Raw genomic sequence first — 19,985 nt, 5'->3', positions numbered from 1 at the left:
ATGGACATACTGGAGAGAGGCCAGGAAGATAATTAAGGGACTGGAACATCTCACATACGAGGAGAGGCTGAGAGAGCTGGGACTGTTCAGCCTGGAGAAGCAAAGGCTTAGTGGGGGATCTTATCAATGTATATAAACACCTGAAGGGAGGATTCAAAGACAACTGAGCCAGGCTCTTTTTGGAGGTGCCCAGTGACAGGACAAGAGGCAATGGGCACAAACAAACACAGGAGGTTCCCTCTGAAAATCAGGGAACACCTTCTGTGAGGGTAACCGACCACTGCACAGGTTGATTGCCCAGGGAAATTGTGTCATCTCCATCCTTGGAGATACTCAAAAATCATCTGGACACAGATCTGGGCAACCATCTCTAGGCAGCCCTGCTTCAGCAGGGGGAGGCGGAACCAGACAACCTCCGGAGGTCCCTTCCAACCTCAATCATTCTGTGACACTAACTAAGGAAGCCAGTTAGAAGTTACATACAAATCAGTTCTAGCCTCACAAATATGTTCTCTAACCAAATCCACTCTTGAGCAAGAAGCCATGCATGCAAAAACACTTCCCAGCCAGTGGGTTTTGGTTAAGGTGGTTTTTTTAAAAATATTTATTTAATATGTGATGTTTGATCAATGTCCTCTATAAAGGTCTACATAAAATTAAAAAATTTCATCCAGTGACCTACCTTCAGAAGTTCCACAAGTCTGCACAGAGCTTTCACCGAGGTTTTGGTCATAGGTTTTTGCATTGACATGTAGAGATTCATTGTAGTTTTAATGATGGTGCTAAGACTGTACGCATAAAGAAAACCCTAAAAATAAAATGAGGGGTTGGGGGTGTGGGAGAAAAGACTATTTTCACAACATGTCAATCAAAAAAATCCTCACTGTTTTCTTTCTTACATGACAGATAGCAACTTCTGCCTCTTCACACTACACAACCTACCACTCCACTTAAAATTTGGGATCCCAAAGCTGAATGAGACCCTTTTATTGGACACACATTATGAAACTACCTACGAGTCATTAGATCACCTGATCATTAACCTCTTCTAGAGCCACTCAAATTAAATATAGATCAGTGAATTATTCACACAGCCTCAAAGGTCTAATAATTTCAGACCTATTGTAAACCAACCCACCAAACAATTCCCATCCCCCAAACAGCCTGTCACAAAAGTAGTCTAAACCTTCCAGATTCCATGAAATAAATACACTAACAGTATTTACACACTTCTACACTTTCTAAATAGAACTGCCCATCCCACAATAAAAAAAGCAACCATTTATTTCTAAATCAATGTATGCTAAGATTTTAAACACAAGGTTGATTACATACAGCATGATGAAAAGTTACTCAACTTATTTCAAAGGAAAAGTAGTAACAATAAAAAGAGACTAGGAAAAGACAGCAAGTGGTGTAGGAAACTCAGTTTGCTACATAGCAAAAAATTTAAGCCCACCGCAAATAACTGAAGTATAAAAGCCACAGATCCTAGTACATGCAATTCTTGAGATATGGAATATTCAGGATAATGTTTCTATCACGCACCTATTCTCAACAGATTTCTGTCAGGCAGATAGATACATATAAAAACTAGCAAAAAAATAAATTCAGAAATAAGATGCATCTTACATTAAGACTACATGCTGTTAGTAGGCCAAAAGAAAAGCAGCTGCCTCGGAACGTAGTAAGATTCTTGCAAAGTACCATCACTAGGCAAAGCACAATAAAACAACACAAACCTTTACTGGAAGTATGTACTGTGCTAAATAAAACTAAATTAGACACTGGTTCAGTCCAACACACGACCAACTCAAAAGGAAAAAACCCAAAACCTTTACTACAGAGGAAACTAAGCCTTTCTGATTTCCTAACTCAAGAGAAAAGTTAAAAATTTTAGCCACTGAATATTTAGTCATACTCACTTTCCATATATGCCTTATGGAAAGACCTTTTACAGATTTACTTAAAAGAATATCTCCTGGGCATTAAAAGCCTTAGAAGAATTCCCACATTGTAAAATAACACACCGATAATCACAAAACATCTGATTTCTTTTTATGTTCAACAACTTGCACCAAACACCAGTTTGCTGCATCACTACATTAAAAGACTGCACACCTGGATGAAGACATTGCAACGGTTAGAAAGATCTTCAGCAAACTTATCCATGCGTTGCTCCTTTGACAAGATAGATTCCATTTTTGTCATCCACGAGCTCACAAAAACATAATATGACTGCATATCTCTGGAGAAGGAAACAAAACATGTCGCTTGCTTCACAAAAGAGTATGAGGATTTTCTTTTCTCTTTCCAAAGCTTAAATTCTTACAAGGGAAATATGTTATATCTTCAAGTCCCCAAAATAGTAACTCGCCATTCCCAAACGTATCAGAGCCTCATACTCATTTACACTTGAATTCTTTACAGGTAAGGATTAGTTACTCTGCCAATTATATCTGTACAAGCATACCCTGAAGAGTCAAAACCATCTATCTTTCAAGAGAATAAATAGCCCTCTTAGCAGTACGTATACTATGCTTCTTTAGATGAAACTAGTAAATAAAACTCCCAGAAAATGCTTCTAAACACTAGACAAAAAAAAGTCCTACACATTATGTTAATTTTTTCCCTCCAAGTCTGGATTTCTGTCACATACATATAAATACACACATAAATATAACTTGTCATTATATCAATGCCAGACTGGACTGCTCTTAAATAACGGCATTCTCCAGAAGTTACTCTGCTTGGATCACACTAGTTGTAATTAAATGTTTAACTAGAGTTCACTTTTAAAATTGCTATTTATTCCATGCTACAGAATTGTGCCAGTACAACAGTACTTACTGTAGCAGTTACAGCAGGAACTTATTTAGTTCATTGATTATGACACCAAAAAATACACTTTAAAGAGTACTCATATTTAAGGCAACAGTCCAATTATTAAAGGCAGTACAGAATTTGTAAGAAACCAAGAAAAAGTTACTGGCAGAATTCAAATCAGCAGATGCAAATCATCTGGATTTTATTGCAATATCCTTAAAACTGCACATCCAAGTCTTATGAGGAACAGGTGAGGGAACTCGGGTTGTTCAGCCTAGAGAAAAGGAGGCCAAGGGGAGACCTTATTGCTCTCTACAACTGCCTGGAAGGAGATTGTAGCAAGGTGGGTATCGGTCTCTTCTTGAAAGTACAAGCAGTAGGACAATTGGGCCTCAAGTTGACAACAATAGGGAAATAGCCTCAAGTTGACAACTAAAAAAAATTTCAATTAGTTTTTAAACACATTTTAGAAAGAACTTAGAGAATTGACCTGAAAACTACATGCAGAACACAAAACAAGAGAAGCGTTTTCAAAGACCATTAAACAAGCAATTAAAACAGTCATGAACAAAATAAATGCTTACAAAGAAAGTATCATCACCAAGCAAAGAAAAACTGCTCTATAAGCCTACTAGCGACTTACCTCCATAAACACATAGAAAGCATAGAGCCCTAATACAAAACAAAGCAGCTCAGGTTACTAGACACTAGCTTATTTAAACAAAAACAAACAAACAAAAACAAAAAAAAAAGTTGAAAGTATGGAAATAAAGAACTGAAACAATCAAATATTTAGATTTGCCAGAAACATTGTTATTTTGGTGACATAACACACATTCTTCTGAAAGCATGACATGAAAGCTGTTTTGACCAACACTTTTTCAGTGACACTAACACACACATACTGCTGCAGCGAAGCAGAAAAGTTGCTTAACACCACTGAGCCACACTACACACACTAGTACGCTTATAAACTATTTGCCAAACAGCATCATGAAGCAGTATTTAGGAAGCTTACTTGGTAAGTGACTGTGCCTTCTGCTGTAGAAAGTTCTCCCTTTGTGTTTTAACTGTATGAATACTTTTCTTGTCCAGAAGTTTGGCAGCAGTTGGTATCTTCTGAATCAGAAAGTTGTCAGCAAACCAGATAATGTTAGCAGTTAATGTGATGGCTGGTACCTGGGGGTGTGGGTACAAAACAAAAAAAGGGGGGGTGAAAATACTACAAAGTAGCAGTAAACATAAGTAACTACAACAAATACTATGCACCATGCATGTTTCTTATGCCTCTTTGGAACCCTTACACCCAATTCAGTTTATTTCTGCATACCTAGTTTCTACGAAGTATTAAATTAACATGAAAAAAGGTTTCTCCCCTATAAACCCACTAAGGACACCAGAAGCAAAGTTATTACACTTTTGGTGATTTTAAACTGTATTAGAGAATTTAATAATTCCTTAATAGCACCTGATATGAAAAAAATTCCAATCACCTTTCGCCTTAGAGGTCTTTCAAAATATGTACTTATATCCAATGTCAAAACCTACAGCATTTATTCAGCCCCACAATACTCACAACTCAAACAATTATTTTTGTCTTCAGTGCCACCTTAATTTGAGAAGAAACATTTTTAAATGGTAATTTCAAGTTATTTTATCTTGCTACTACATGAGTCCACAGGTTTTAAACCATCTTTAAAAGAAAATGGAGGGGCGGGTATGAAATTCTGAAAAGTTGAAGTATCTTAACTTTGCTTTCTGCCTTGTTTTGGTAAATCATGTGTTCTTTCTTTTCCCAAGTCCATGCTACACAACTAGAAAATTATCTACTTCATTACTGAAGATTTCCTCTCCCCCTTAATTCCTGACAAAAGAATAAAGCATTCACCTTTTTGCAGACATCCAACAATGACTTGTAAAATTTCTTGTCTATGGTCCGAAAAATCTGAAAATGCAGTACAAAGAGGCCACAGATGCCTACATATTTATCTCTCTGGTCAATTTCTGAAGGTTCACCTGCAGAAACACACCGCTTTTAAGCCTACTCCCAGGCAAACAGTTTTAGAAACTGAAGCTGGCAGGAGAAGCATGAGCTTGCATTACCAAGTTTGGCTTCTACATTTGCAAAAGCTGTGCGAAGAATATAAGCAAATTCTTCGGCAAACGTGCTGTTCTTCGACACTGACACTCCACCATTTACAGAATCAAATTGTTGCTCTATACAGGCCTGAGCAAAAAGGGGAAAAAAAAAAATAATTTTTGACCTTGAAAGAATACCGATTTTGTAAGAGAGTAATACTGTAAGAGCACACTGATTTAAGACTAACCTGTAGTTAGTCCTAAACTTCACAACATAAATATTTTTAACTATGCTTAAATTATTTAAGTATAATAACAGAAAACATTAAAAACCTCTCTTACACATAATATTAAAAAAAATTTACTTTACATTTCTATTAAGGGGGATTTTTAAAGAAACCATTTGATGCGATAGCGATAAGAAACTGGATAGGTATTTGCATTACTACATTATAATATGTTACTAACTATCCATTAACTAAACAAGATTATCATGCAAGTTGCTTATAGCATAGGGTTCATGAGCCTGTAGCATAAAACCCTGCACCACTGGTAGTGGTTTAAAAAAAATTACCAAACGCACACAACAGTCAACATATAATGAGGGTTTTGTACTAACGCAATATTAAAGAAACGTACAATGAAAAATGAATAGCTGGTAGTAATGTTTGAAAGAATAAATAATTAAGCACAGTTTGGCTTATCTACAAATTCCCTTTTGAAGGCTTTTACAGAACAAAACCTTTTCCTCTATGCCATTTAAGATGTAAGAACTGAGCAACAGTACTGTTGTTCAATTGACTCTGCTGTGACCAGGTTCAGCAATGCAGTCCTCTGCCTGCTATGCAACAACATCTGATTTCAGTGTCTCACATACAGGCTTACCTAAAAAAAGATGGCATCTTGTACGAACCCATTTAAGTTAAATGTATCAAAAAAGTAACAGTCCTCCTCATCCCCCTGTTTGCTTGCATGTTTCAGGGGGATACACCACAGAAACAGTGGCTAATCACAGCTACCTTTCTCATATGCTAGGAATGAGACAAAATATGTCACAAGGGGTCACACTTAACGTATTTTGCTATAAATTTATGGTACGTAAGTCTGCTCACTATTAAAATTTCTGGTGAAAAACAGACTCCCTGATAATACACAGTCCTCATGCCAAGCTGTCTGTGTTTCTTGACTGCTACCATTCAAAGCCTGGCACAGCTCTAGCACATGAGAAGAGCAAGGAAGGATCTTACAATAAAGCCTTTTTCCCCACCCCTGCCCTCAGGCCCCACGCACAGATCCAAGAGCCAAATTCACGTTATCACTGTATCTGGAGCAAAACAAAACAAATACAAATAAACCAACCATTTGAAAAAGACTGTCGCTTTAATGTAATAGTTTCCCCTATCATACTGGGGAACATTAATTTTATTACCTGAAATATGATTCCATCAAGTAACTGGCATTCCAGTTTTAACAACAGCTTTTCAAACGGCTTCAGTTTATCTTCTTGAATCCCAAACTTAGAAGGGTTGTGATGGACAGATTTTAGCAGCCTACAGGAGTAGGTATGGAACACATACATACAAACATTTAATTAAAACACACCGATCCTGTACTATTTTGAGAACAGATTTTAACTGCCCATATCTGTGCCCAGCAGCAACTCCAAAATAAAAAAAAACCAAAACAAAACAAAACCCACTAGGACTGTATAAGGCATGTGCATTTGAATAACTCCCATTTATTTAGGTATTCAATGAAACAGTTATTGTTCCACTAATTTAACTACCTTTAAAATTGTTGACTCTCTAGCTTTTTAGAGTTCTTACTTAAATCTGTATGCCCAGCCCCATGATCAACAGAGATAGGGATAGTCTTAGACCAGTTCTGTATAAAATTAGATCTTACTGAATATATTTCAAACCCCACCAACTCTGTCAAGATGCTTACCGTGAATTGTAAATGTAACATTCAACACTTTAAAAACTTACTGGTGATGCTGTAAGGACACAGTGGGGGCTTAGCCCTGCTCTTCGTTAAGATTTCTGGAAAACTCTCGGGGCTACCAAAAATCCACGTTCCCACACTGACATTGTTGGCACAAACACATACACACATGCTGTTATCTTGTAGGGGTATTTTTCACACCTTCAGAGACACACCTCTTATACATGGTCCAGTGATCTTTCAGAGTGGCGTGATTGTCAATTATTTCATCCAGAGTGATTAAGACTGTGAGCAACTCTCCCAGATGCTCATACATTGCCTGTTTTAATTAGAAAAAAAAAAAAAGAAAAAAGAAAAGGACGATAGTTATTGAAAAGTTTATTGCAGTCACGTGTGGCATATAAAATTTCAGTTCCCTTCAATATATTATCAGCCAACAAGACATCAGCTAGAGAGTTAAATCAGAGATTTCTTGGTTTGGTAGCTTTAAGATTTAGTATTTCCTGTAGTGACACAAGGAACATCAGTTTGCATACAGGCATCACTAAGTTCACTGATCTATTTAACATTGAATGTAGGATTTTTCAAATTGTCTACATGCAGAAGTACATACTGCACACAGTAACGGAGCATGCAAACACTTTTCAGCTAAGAAAGCTACAATATGACAGACATGGAGATGACAGACCTTTCCACATAAAATGCCAGAAAAAAAAAACCTTTAAAGGAGATTCCCGATTAAAAGTTGTACTCAAAACTCACTTTCTTGCTGCTTTTCTCAGGATTAATGATCAAGATTAACATATATTAACATAAGCAAAAGGGTTCCAAATCATTCCCACCTGAAAATGAACTCCAGATGTCTCTATAATGTTAGGTGCATTCCTGTAAATAAAATAAAAAATGTTAATGCCTTTTTGATCCTTAGAATGGGGCATATTTATGGATTCTGCATCACAGCGTGTTCTTTGGTTTTTGGGGTACATTTTTCTTCATTAAAATAGTAACTCCAGAAAACAAAAGAACCTCAAAATCTGATTAAAAGTATATGCTATGTGAAATGTGTATGCTATGATGAAATTTAATATTGCATTTTTAAATGTACAGCATGTGTGACTGGTTCAAACCACTGCTTGGATTCAGTGCACAGGTGTATCGGCAATTCCCAATTCAGTTATGCTAACAGCAAGTAGCCTTGATATGTACAGCCTTGTAGCCCAAAAGTACAAAATCAAAATCACTTCACATATTTAATAAAAGCCATGTCCAAGCTACACATCCAGCACATACAGAAAGTCTAACAAACAAAACTGAGAAGAATGATGCTATCTTATCTGGGGCGGAGGGGAGGAATCAAGAGCCTTGCAGTTATATTCAGAGCTCAACTCAACAACTCTATTCAGAGCTAAACTCTCCTCAGTTCTCAGAGGAGCTAAACAAAACAGTCCTTACTAAGGCTCAACTTCAGGTGTTAAAACTATGGTTGTTCCATGAGAAATATATACTAATATTTACATATTTAAAATAGACCATGGAAATGATCTGATTTTTAAGCTTCTAAAGCTACTGGTATCCACTGTATCAGTCAACAGGAGGAATCTTTCTTTCAAACATGGCAAGGATGAAAGGGTAATCTTAATCGAAAAGACTAAGTGCCTCTGAAGCACCAATTCTATCAAAAAATGACAAAAAAAGAAACTCGCATCTCATTATATAGAAGCACTGCCTTTTCTGAAAATAAAACAGATCCACTTCTGTAACGGCTTATGAAGTCTAAACTTGCACAGCAAAACACTCTCCATATCTCTAGATAACCATAGTCCAAAAATGAACATACCTTAGACAGAACATTCATATTTTATGTATTTGCCTAACTACATAAAATCAATATAGTATTTTAGGGAATAATTACTTGTTGCTGGTATAGAGAACAGCCAACTGATGCACTACATTCACCACCACTTCGTAACACCGGGTAACAAAGCAAGACAGCTCCTGAAATACAAGAAAATAAAATGCATATGTATGTATAGACCTTCTTCATACATAAGCTGTCATGACACCCAAAAAACTGAACATAAATCACTGAGCTTGCAGCCCAAGCTCCAGCTATATCCCTAATCCAAGTCATTGGACAGACCTACAGCATGGTGGAAAAAATACTACTAACAGCTCCAAAAAAAGAATCTGGGACTAAGCTAAGAAGCTACTGAACACAAGCTTCCAGTACAACTTGGACTATTTATAGCATTGATTTAATTTATCAAAGACAGTAAGAAGTGACTTGACAACAGTGCCCAAGTACCTTCAGAGGAAATAGCCCTAATGGAAAAGGCTGTGCCTTTTCCCACTAGATTCAAGGGTCATGCTCTGGGAACTGGTGATAGCTGAATTCAAATTAGAAGTTAACACAGAGCCTGTACCTACTGTGAATGTGATAAACCACAGAATACTGCTTTAAAAAAAATAATAAAGGTAATACTTTTCAGAGGTATGCTTGACTAAAACAGAACTTAAGCTCAATTACATAGTACAAAATGAGTTAGAACAGGTCAACTCTGACCACATAAAGGACTACCTTAATATCTATACTGGATTTTAACAAGGTATTCTTTGAGCAACAGGATGAACAAATCTGAGTTGCCCTTAACTGCAATAATATTTGCTCATTATTGCACCCTAAAACCTCATCAGGGAAAAATCAGTGTGTGATGAGAAGAGGCAGTCAGCACACAGATGGCTTCATAGCAGACAGCCCACACCGGCCAACCAGCCAGTGTGCCATTCCTGCCAGAAGGCTGGCTAACAGCTGAATTCCATCTTCCTCTCCATCAAAAATAGATCTTATTTGGGCTTCTGCCTTCTATTAGTCACCAGTTTACACAAAACATAAGTGTCGTTACTTCTTATACTTGTATTGCTCTAATAAATGCAGCTGAAACAAGGCAACAGAATCCAGGGGAATGGATTAATAGACAAATGAGATCATGTTTCCTGGGGAAGGGGCAAGCAGCTGCCATTTCAAAACCTCCAGGAACTAGTCCAGTTTAACGGCACATGCACTTTAGCAGCTACATAACACAGACAAGATTGTAATTTTATTATCACTGTCTTCTGCAGGGTCAAGAGTATTTAACTAGTGTTTCACAGCATTATTTTTTAAAAAAAAATGTTTTGACATAGCAAATTTGAGGCTGTTACACCTAGTTAATCAAGAAATCCCAAACTCAGAAGAGCCAATAAACCAACAATGGACTTCAGCTCTGTGAAACCAACATTCCACCTCTTTTGTCATCTTCATTCATATTTTCATGAATGGCCCTTGAGGATATGCTTATAACATTGACCAGAACAGCACTTCCAAGTCTATGGATATAGACTACTACTGAGTGGGTTCAGGAGAATACAACAGTTGAAAAACAACAAACTCAATGAGGAAAAAGTTTTCCCCATAGCTTTATGAAAAGCAATACACACCTCTTAGCAGAGTAATACTCCCTCCAGGGCAACATCCTGCATCTCCCTTCTTTCCAAAGTTGCTCAATAATCAGCAAGCCATCCTAGCATGCTAAGCTGGCTACAAGCAATACTGCTATTTTTGTGTGCACCGTTTACCCTACAACTATACACATCAGCATATACCCCATAAACAAACATAAACTTGTTATACAGAGCGGATTTGCAATGTACATAGATATCCATACAGCCAGTCACCCTGCTCTCAACTTCCACCCAGACAGGGCATCTGTAGAGGGGAAAGGACCTACCTGTATAATGTCTGGAAAACCACAAGTGTAAGTAGCCCTATTTCAGAATTAGTAAAATGTCTCAAACATCTGCTCAGAAAGAAATAGAGAACAAAGGATGAAACTGACAAAGCTGATAGGACAAAAAGCTTGAAAAATGGGGACACCTCAACCCCCACTCCTTCCAGATACCATGCCCAAGTGCAGTTGTTAGGGTAAAAGAGACTGAAAAACAGCTTCCTATACCATTCAGCCTACAGCTCAGTAAATGACTACTGCCATGCTACTATACAGCAAGAACAGGAATTTTAACCTTTGTTCAACTAGAATTTCTTTACACATTCTGGAAGCTTCCTGTATGTTCTCTACTTCAACACATACATTTTACTACAAGAAATACTGCATAAAAATAGGAACATTTTTGGGGACAGGACAGTCACTTAAGCTATGCTAAAGACAAAAAAAATCCCACAGTAGACTGAAACCCAAAAGGACAGGAAATCCTTAGAACAAACACAGGTCCTGTTTTCATGTAAAAGGACCCTGATAACAACCAAACTGTGTAGGAGAGAAGTGTTCTTCCCTGAAAGTTTGAGTGAGGCACAAGCAATTTTTTTCTAGGGACATGTTTTAATTTTACTTTCTTCTACAAGCTTAAAAAAAAAAAAAAAAAAAAAGATATGTATAAACAATTAATCCATTCCCAGTTCCCAGTGTCCAATGAAAACTAAAACTTGCTAATCAAAATTATAAAAACAGGTATCTTTACTATCAAATGAAACAACCTCAATTATCTTCTTATTGACATTTTCTTTCTAATATATTTAATCAACAATTAGACAAACTGTAATTTCCTCTCATTAGACTTCCAGAGTTTTAGACAAGCATAAAAAAACCCAAAACAATGTGTGATACATCAGCTGGTTGTGACAGGTCTGCAGGCAAAACATAGTAACATATCAAATGACTGCAATGCCTTTCAGCAAGATGCAAGCAGGATGCTGCAGATGGTTAAATCTACTTCGCAAGTAAAATCAAGATTATAACTGCTGTCCAAAAAAATCAAAACATACCATACCTGCAAGAAAGAAACAAATCTTCCCATCTGTATTTGGCAATCTCCCTCCACCATGCTGGAATCTGTGGCTTAAAAGACAAAACACTTGTCACCGCTTTCAAAAGCCTGCGTTATACCTGTTAAATTAACATTGAAGCTTGCCCTCCAAGCCATTTCTTTGTCATACAAGTGGAACACAATATTATAAGCATACTGATGGAGCTTTAAAAACTTTTTAATTTTGCTTTCCTAAGCTGGACTTATTTTTGAAGTTTCTTTCTCATATAAAGTTACATTGTTTATAAGTTAGATACAAAGCAGGGAGAGGGGAGTGGGAGTCTCAATCATCTGAAAAAAAATAAAGAATACAAAATGGCATTATTTAAAGGCATATATATAATGTAACTTCATATAAAATTTTCCATTTTAAAAAGTTTCTGTGACAGCACTAGGTATTTGTATTGCAAGGAACATCCACTGGTAATTATTTATTGAAAGAATATACTACATGATTAGTCAGACGAAAAAGTTGTGTAGCATATGATTTCCTCAAGAAACTGATTTTCTTTTTCCTACGTATCATCCTGTACAAAAAGAAACGGCTCACCACCATAGCTTCAAAGCACTTTGTATACCAAAGTACACTAACAGCACACTATGAAATACAGTAATATTGCCAATGCCAAACTGTTTCTGTCAGCTGGGGCAGTCGTAATACCACCGGACAAAACAGTCTTATTAATGCTCTACACCTGAAATTTTTTTACTGGGTCACTCTGAGCAAAAATGGATTACAATTGCAGGTTTAGCTGCTTAAGAACTGCAGGTAAACATACTGCTTCATAGAATATGTTCTTTTAGAGTGGTCATCAGAAACTAAAATAGAGTCTCCATACTTCTGTGAGATGGAGCTCTGGGACATTCTAAATGTTCCATGCTTCCCCTTTACACATTTTATGTAATGTTCATTATTTTAAATTAATAAAAAAACTATCAACATTAACCATTTAAAGATGAGCCCTAGCCACTTCAGGGACAAGGTGGAAAAAAAATGTTACTTTATACAGAGGGAAAAGGGTAGTATTTGTTTAAATTTCAGCCATCCTTCAGTAACTTTGCCAGCTGGTCCAAGTAAGCAAGCAAGCTTGCTGTTATCAAAGCAGGTGCCACAAGGAGGGATACGGAAGCAGAGAACAATTTCTGCATCCCTACCTAACTCACAGAAGGCTGACCTCTCAGCTCCTGCCATTCTCAATCATTCCCTGCAGACCATCCATCAGGAACAAACTGCTGCTGTAACACACTAATCTGCAACAGTCTGACTTTTTTCATGCTAGAGACACAGAGAAGTTTTCAGGGATCCCCTAGTATCATTTTGGCAGCATATCACTTTCTTTTAAGATATTTAAAACCATGTCTGACAAGAAGTGAGAATCTGCTAAGAAAAAAAAACCCAAACCACACAACCCCACACTTCATATTCCTTAACTGAACCACAACAGTCATCTTATATAGCACTAAAAGAATGATAAACAGTGCCTAGCTCAAAGGTTTCATATTCCTCAATATGTCTGTCTCAGTCAAGGGTCTTGAAAAACTTTAAAAAAAAGCTCCTTTACAAGACTACTATGAAAAGGCCTTCCCTTCCTCTCAAATTTCTGAAATAGGAAACAAAGTTAGGTGTTACATCTCTAAACCCATTAACATATCCAGTCCTCAGGACCAAGATCTGCACTTATTCCCGGACTAAAGTCCTTTAAGGTGGAAGCTTAACACCAGTCCTTCAGAGGAGTTGCTAATTTAACTTCATGACAAAACCCAGCTTTCACCTAAAGCAGGGTTTCATGATTTGCCAATTGAATCACTTATGCCCCTGTATTATGTCATGATCTAAATAGTAGTGCAAGTACTACTACCTGCACTTGACAGGCAGGTGACATTACTTACGCAATCATAGCTGTTCCAAGAGAAGCTGCAGTGTGTTAAAGTAGGCAGGACTTGGTCCAAGTTATTTGTTAATGGTTTCATTGTTTTATTACTATCAAACTGCAGATCTATTATTTTACTACAACCAATGTAAAATCTAGTCCCAGTAGAAAATAAATTGGTTTAGGGTGTATTTACATGTGAAAAACAGGTTTTCAACGTCATACTTTGAAAAATAGCTGCTAGAGTATATAAGCTGTACGTTATACATTTAATACAACCTCAACAGCCTGCACTCCCTACTTCTCATGTAAATAAGACTGCAATAAAACTTCCCGTTAATGTAACAATACATACTGCAGGTAATGGGGTTTTACAGATCAATCTTAGCATTATCTTAAGCTAACTCAGGACAATTACAGGACACTAAGATATATCCATATGAACACCAAATAATGGACTTTGTGGTTATCAGTCAAATATACAAATAAAGCATGTACCTGTATAATAAAATTACACTTATTGTAGCATTTAAGATAACCTGAAGCAACTATGTAAAACTACAAACTTTTACTGTAAAAGGGAGCTACTTACCTCCTTCTCCATAAAACAAGAGGCCATTATAAAATTTAGTTTCTGCCTAACAACAAAAGCAGAAATTTGTTTTTTAATAAATAGGATATATGAAATCATGCTACAAAAGTTATTTAGACATATCTTGTTTCTTTACTGCTAAAGAATAAATCTATGTATCATGTGACAATCTGCAAACATTTTCATACATATTAACAAAAGATAGCTGAATTTACCTCATATTTTAACTTCTTGATTTCACAGCAAAGAGCAGCATACACAGTTATTACTTTGTTTAGAACCTAGATTCAAAGGAGGGGGGGGGAAAACCACAGAGATTACAAATAGATTCACATTCAGAGGGCTTGGTTTTAGCTAGAATAATTCTATTTTGTTTTTTCTTTTAAGTATAAAGCATTTACCTTGTTTTCTGTCTTTATGAGCTCCAGCAGGGAAGACTGTTCATATGGCAAAAGCTAAAATAAAAGAAGAAAAAAAAAAAAACCAAAAACCAAAACCAACAAACAAACAACTTTAGAAAATATTGGTCAAAAATACATTTATCCAACTAGGTAAGTATTCCACCCCCCGGTTTAATCTCAGATAGGGTCCGTAATAAAAGAGCAATAATTGCCCATTACAGGTAAGCTATGCTGCAGGAAACCTTCACTCTTCACATTTAGATGGAAATACCTTTCCTTTCACTCCAGGCAGAAAGGCAAATAACTAGGTACACTATACAGCATTTCCAACAATTTACTTACAAAACTTGGAAAGCAAAAGCATGGTTGTTATGGAGTATGTAGAAAGGAAACCTAAAACATCAATTAAGAATCCCAAATGCAGGAAACAGGATGCATACTGTATTATTTGTATACAGGCACTGACATTTTGTACTGAAGTCAGCCACGATATTGACTAGTTCATACATATCCAGCACTGTGGTGGCCCTACATGTAATTTATTCCAATTATTCAGACAGATGCTTGCTAAAGAGTGCATCTTCAGCGCAGACAAGTTCCATATGGTAACAAAAGTGCTTTTAAACGATGTCTGCAAATTCAGAGAAAAACCATAATGTTCCACAGAGGACAGAGAACTTACGATCAAGGAAATAGCCACCTCTGGAGGACAGAAAATACTGTACCAAGGCTATTACGTTAAAAGACAGCTATAAATACACACATAGTTTGCTCTACAGTTATACAACTATTCGTAAGCTCTTCTGGAACCCCAACACCCAGATAAAGAGTACCAACACCCATAGGGAAGAAGTTTGCTGAAATTCGCCTTCCCAACACATGAAGAACTCTTAAGTTCCCTTAACTTCCACTAGTATCCAAATGACTGGAAAAGAATAATATGAAAACAACTTCTCTTATGATACACACCAATTTTTTAATTATTTGATAATTAAAATACTACTGGATAGGTTTCTCAAACACAGAAGTCAAAATTTTAAGAGCACAAATACATCAAGCTTTTACTTCTCAGGTTTTGAAGGGAAGGAGAAACTAGGAAAATAACAGTTGCAATGCATAAGAAATATATGAAGACCTTTAATGCAATGGGATCAAGACTGAAGTCCCAAACATCTCCAACAGAGTCATCCAAAGCATCTTCAATTCTCTTCAGCTGAGATGTATATTCCTCAAGAAATTTTCCGTAATTCTTCAACTGCACTTCAGCATGAATTTCTGAGAATTGATAACATTCGTACAGTTTTATAGACTGTTCAGTAAACTACAATTTCAAAAATTTATTAAAAAAATTTTTAACCTGTTGCTGTTTAGCTCCAGTACTGTATTCCTCATTTTGCTGCAGCATTTTTCCTTTAGACAATCACATCTTTAACATAAAGTTCTTATTTGTTTAAAAACAATCCTACAACTTAGTGTCAGTTTAAAATAAATCCAAATACTACTTAAAGAATACCAAATATTTAAGTGGTTTGCAGAAAATTATTTTTTAAACATACATATATTTTCAAACTAAAATCTTAACAAACCTAATAATCACATAAAGATGCTGAGCAAAGAAACAACTGTAGAAATTAGAACAGATGATTCTACCCATCAGCTGAACCAGTACATAAACAATTATACTAGAACTTTGAGGCAAAGGGTCTAATCATTTAGCCTGAGCAGCAGCTGAATTAGTAGCAATCCTCCTACTCTTTCCCTGCTACCTCTCAGTAAGTTACTTAGGCATTACATGGGAAGTTTATGGCTTTTAATCATTCCCTCCACTTGCAAATTCACCATCTTCAAGCAGAACTTTTCTTCTGCTTGGCACCTGAATACTGAAATGCAGAGCTGTCCCGTTACCTTTCGAACCTACTTGCCCCAAATGATAACATCCACCTAGGCAAACACCAAGAATAGTAGTATTAATTAGCAAAGAAAGTCTAAAGACAATCAGTCCACAAAAGTTTCATTCACTCTATCCTGATCTTTCGTCTTCCCACATTAAAACACTCCCCCCCCTCCTCCCCAAATTATATACAATTACTGACTTAGTTGCATAATCTAAACTACAGAGTGAATGATTACAGCTCAAGCCTTCAATACTCAGTAAGGAAGCACAATCCTTTCTTGTGTGAAGACTAAGGTGTCTTCCCCATAATTAGATAACAAATCTAATAGCTTGTGACCTTCTGCTATTTGGCAAAAAAAAGGATTATCTAAAAAAGTTAGAGAATGTAAGTCAGCCGAACAACTGAATTTTTTCTGAACAAGAATTCAATTCTCACGTAGCTTTAGACACTCTCATTCCACATTTCAGGAAGTAGGCTGCTCTAGAAAGTTAAACACACTTAGATTCTTTTATTCTGCACATTTAACCTCTTACCCATCCACACTGCCAGTAACTGCCAAATGGTAGTTGACGGGTACTTCAGTGGGAGAGCACTACCAAATCAATTATCACTTAGACATTTTTTGGAGAAAGAAAATATTTTACTGAGACACTGAACCGGGCATAAGGGGAAAAATTAGTACGGAAAAATTAGTACGGAAAAGATGAGGATTATGCACAGGTAGGCTGAGACTAAGAAGGCAAAATGACTGCAGTGAAGTTCTGTCTAATTCTAAGCTACTACTTTGAAGCCAGCCGCAATGCCAACCATAAGGGCACACAGACTGAAAAGCCTGTCCAAGAGGGTCAGTAAATTCTCCCACACCAAGTTCTGCATTAGTGCTGTTGGCCTCTACCTGTACCTGCAGCCTAGACAGTGCACAGGCACTGTCAAGATAAGGAGACTGAATTTCATGTAAATGGATAAGCAGCAAGTGAACAAAAAAAACCTCTCCATCAGCAGTATGCACTCCAGACACTGATGTGCAGCCCTTGAGTTGTATCATTGTATTATTCCATTCTACTAAATTCATCTCATCTTTCAAGTTCCTTCCAGTGCATCTTCTGGAAGCTCTGCTGCAGAAAACTAGTAAAACACTGATGGATGCAGAGCCCTGCAGAATGAAGTTTAACCAGCCACCATGTCAGCTTCAGTACTTTACTGCTAGAAAACGCAGAGTATGGAGACTTACCATTATAGAGTTATGCTGCAGTATACCCCTAATCCCATCTCCTCCCTTCACATAATAGACAAACTAAGCAGCAAAACTGACGGGAGATACTGGGGCTTTATCAGAAGAACAGCAGAAGATTCCAAGTCATACAACAGTAGTAAATTAGCACTGCTGTTCAAATCAACTCCCCATGAAACAGGCAGCATTTCTCAAACAAAATCTTGCAGCAGTGCTGTGCTAGAGACCCACAAACTGTCCCCTTTCCAGCAGCCAAATGATGGGTTTGAACAATGCTATAGCTCAACTTAACTGATGTTAAATATTTCCAATATGTAACTATTGTTAGCCATCAATTTGCCACCTTGTACTGATTATATACAAAATAAGAGACAAGCGTGGATAATTTCTCACTATTTTAGACAGACAAGAGAGTGAAAGCTTCTAGCTAGCCAGAGTCAGGTATGGCTGAACTGATTAAAAGAAGGACTTGGAGATGGGGGAAGATGCAGAAAAATTTTCCTAAACAAACTGGCTCACACAGAGAAAGAAAAAGAAATCACAGAAATCAGATAGTTTTTCTTTAGAGCAGCAGACATACTTCAAAGGGTAGAATGCATTTACAATAAGGTTTGATTTAGTTTCTCCTCAGGTGATAAAAACATTATAATTCGAACAATGAGAGAGATCTACTCAGCAGTACAGATTCCCCAACTCAATCTTCTTCCATAAAATGAGCAATATCAATAGTCAATGGACTTAATGCCACAGCAGACTTAATGCAAGTGCCATGTCCATAAATACCTAAGACAGAAATGCAACAAACTTACTTAGTATCTTGTGTCCTCAGTTGAGGACATTATAATCGCTAAAGGTTAGTGATACAAGTATAAAATGAAAGTAGACAGTAATAACAACAAAAAATGTTTTTCAAGTCACAGGATTTTTCTTTGGCTTTTCTCTAGGACAACACCGTGTGCTGTTCTCAACAGATCGGCCTGTTTGTTCACTGTCAAGATGGTGGTAACGAAGCACACTATATCATGTAAAGTTCTCACAGCTGCACTTAATGTCATGGTCAAACTAGCAGAGATCTGGCATTTTCAGTAAAAGCTACATTTTCCATTCTACAGCTGGAGAACTGGTAAAAACCTTGGCTCTGGCCAGCTTCAGTTTCCACTGAAATCCAAATTAAATTACTATGGTATAAACAATATCATCCCTTGGGATAACATTATATGTGAAACAGTTGGTCCATAAGTGACATATTTTCACAGCAACACCTGGTGTAATTATTTTGGCAGAGTTCAATTTACAGTGTGTATTACAGTGTGACAACCATACACATTCCCTGTTTAGAAAGTAGGTCACCTCCACAGGCTGAGAAAAGCGTGGATTTTGACGGGCACACAAACTCACTATCAAAGACTTCAGTATCACAAGGTCTTACTTAATTGTTTTTTAAAGGTGAAACTGCAAGTTGACCACCCAACTCCGTGCCAGCAAACCTCTACCAATGGAAGCTGCAGATAACTAACTTATCCCGGTATGACTTCTCTGGCTAACTGAGGAAGCAATTGCAAAAATTTGTGAGCCACGAGAAATGATCAGGAAGGAAAGAAACACCGTCCCCACGACAAGAACCTCTGTTCCTCCTGCCTGGTTCGTGCAAGGGAAGGTCACACAAGACTGCCACCCCCCCAACCCACCCCTGCCACACCGGGGCACCGGAGGCGACCCCCCGGGGGGGTAAAGGATGATGGGTTGGAAAAGCCCCTCTCCCACCCCAAACAATCCCCGACAACTTGGGTGGTAGCCGGAAAAAAGGCCACCGCGGCACTCTACGCCCGCGGGCCCGACCGGAGGACGATGCGCGCAGGGCGGGCGGCCGGGGCAAGGGACGCGGCGAACACCCGGCTCCCCTCACCGGGCAGGGTCCGTGAGGGAAGCCGGGAGGGTGGCCCCGCTCAGCTCCCACGGCTGCCTCCTCCTCCCGCCCGTTCCCAGCGGGGATACAGCGACGTGAGGGGCCGGGAGGGGGCCGGGGCCGGGAGGGGACCAGGGTCTCCTCAGCCCGCGCCTCCCCCCACGCTGTAGCGGTTCCCTCCGCAGCCCCGCCGGCCTAGCGCTGGCGCTGGCCCCGGCCCTCCCGCCCCGCCTTCCGCCAGCGCTCACTCTGCGAGCCGTCGTCGAGGCGGTCGAATTCCCAGTCCGGGGACAGGGTCTCCAGCGCCATGGCCAGCGCCCGGCAGCGGCTCCCCCTCCTCCCCTGACTCAGGCGCACGGGACTTCCTGCCCCGCCGCCGC

At 38.1% G+C, this 19,985-nt stretch overlaps 1 protein-coding gene across 2 annotated transcripts in view; it reads right to left on the bottom strand.

Moving 5' to 3' along the window:
• WASHC4 (WASH complex subunit 4) overlaps positions 1-19,985 on the bottom strand; it is a 41,436-nt gene extending 21,451 nt beyond the window's left edge. Inside the window, exons 1-16 of one of the 2 annotated variants that reach the window (XM_040596839.1) lie at positions 19,854-19,925; positions 15,931-15,999; positions 15,709-15,848; positions 14,574-14,627; positions 14,388-14,453; positions 14,173-14,218; positions 11,674-11,741; positions 8,762-8,844; positions 7,692-7,734; positions 7,065-7,168; positions 6,335-6,455; positions 4,930-5,053; positions 4,715-4,842; positions 3,845-4,005; positions 2,122-2,248; positions 683-808 (exon numbers count right to left, since the gene is read on the bottom strand). In XM_040596839.1, the coding sequence (XP_040452773.1) occupies positions 683-808; positions 2,122-2,248; positions 3,845-4,005; positions 4,715-4,842; positions 4,930-5,053; positions 6,335-6,455; positions 7,065-7,168; positions 7,692-7,734; positions 8,762-8,844; positions 11,674-11,727 (1,071 nt within the window). In that variant the 5' untranslated portion in view covers positions 11,728-11,741; positions 14,173-14,218; positions 14,388-14,453; ... (2 more) ...; positions 15,931-15,999; positions 19,854-19,925. Of the gene's footprint in view, positions 1-682; positions 809-2,121; positions 2,249-3,844; positions 4,006-4,714; positions 4,843-4,929; positions 5,054-6,334; positions 6,456-7,064; positions 7,169-7,691; positions 7,735-8,761; positions 8,845-11,673; positions 11,742-14,172; positions 14,219-14,387; positions 14,454-14,573; positions 14,628-15,708; positions 15,849-15,930; positions 16,000-19,853 lie in introns of both variants that reach the window. The other variant, XM_040596838.1, reaches the window with a different exon arrangement.

Source organism: Falco naumanni, chromosome 5, assembly GCF_017639655.2.
Source record: "Falco naumanni isolate bFalNau1 chromosome 5, bFalNau1.pat, whole genome shotgun sequence".
Taxonomy (NCBI): Eukaryota; Metazoa; Chordata; class Aves; order Falconiformes; family Falconidae; genus Falco; species Falco naumanni.
This window is presented reverse-complemented; position numbering and strand designations above follow the sequence as displayed.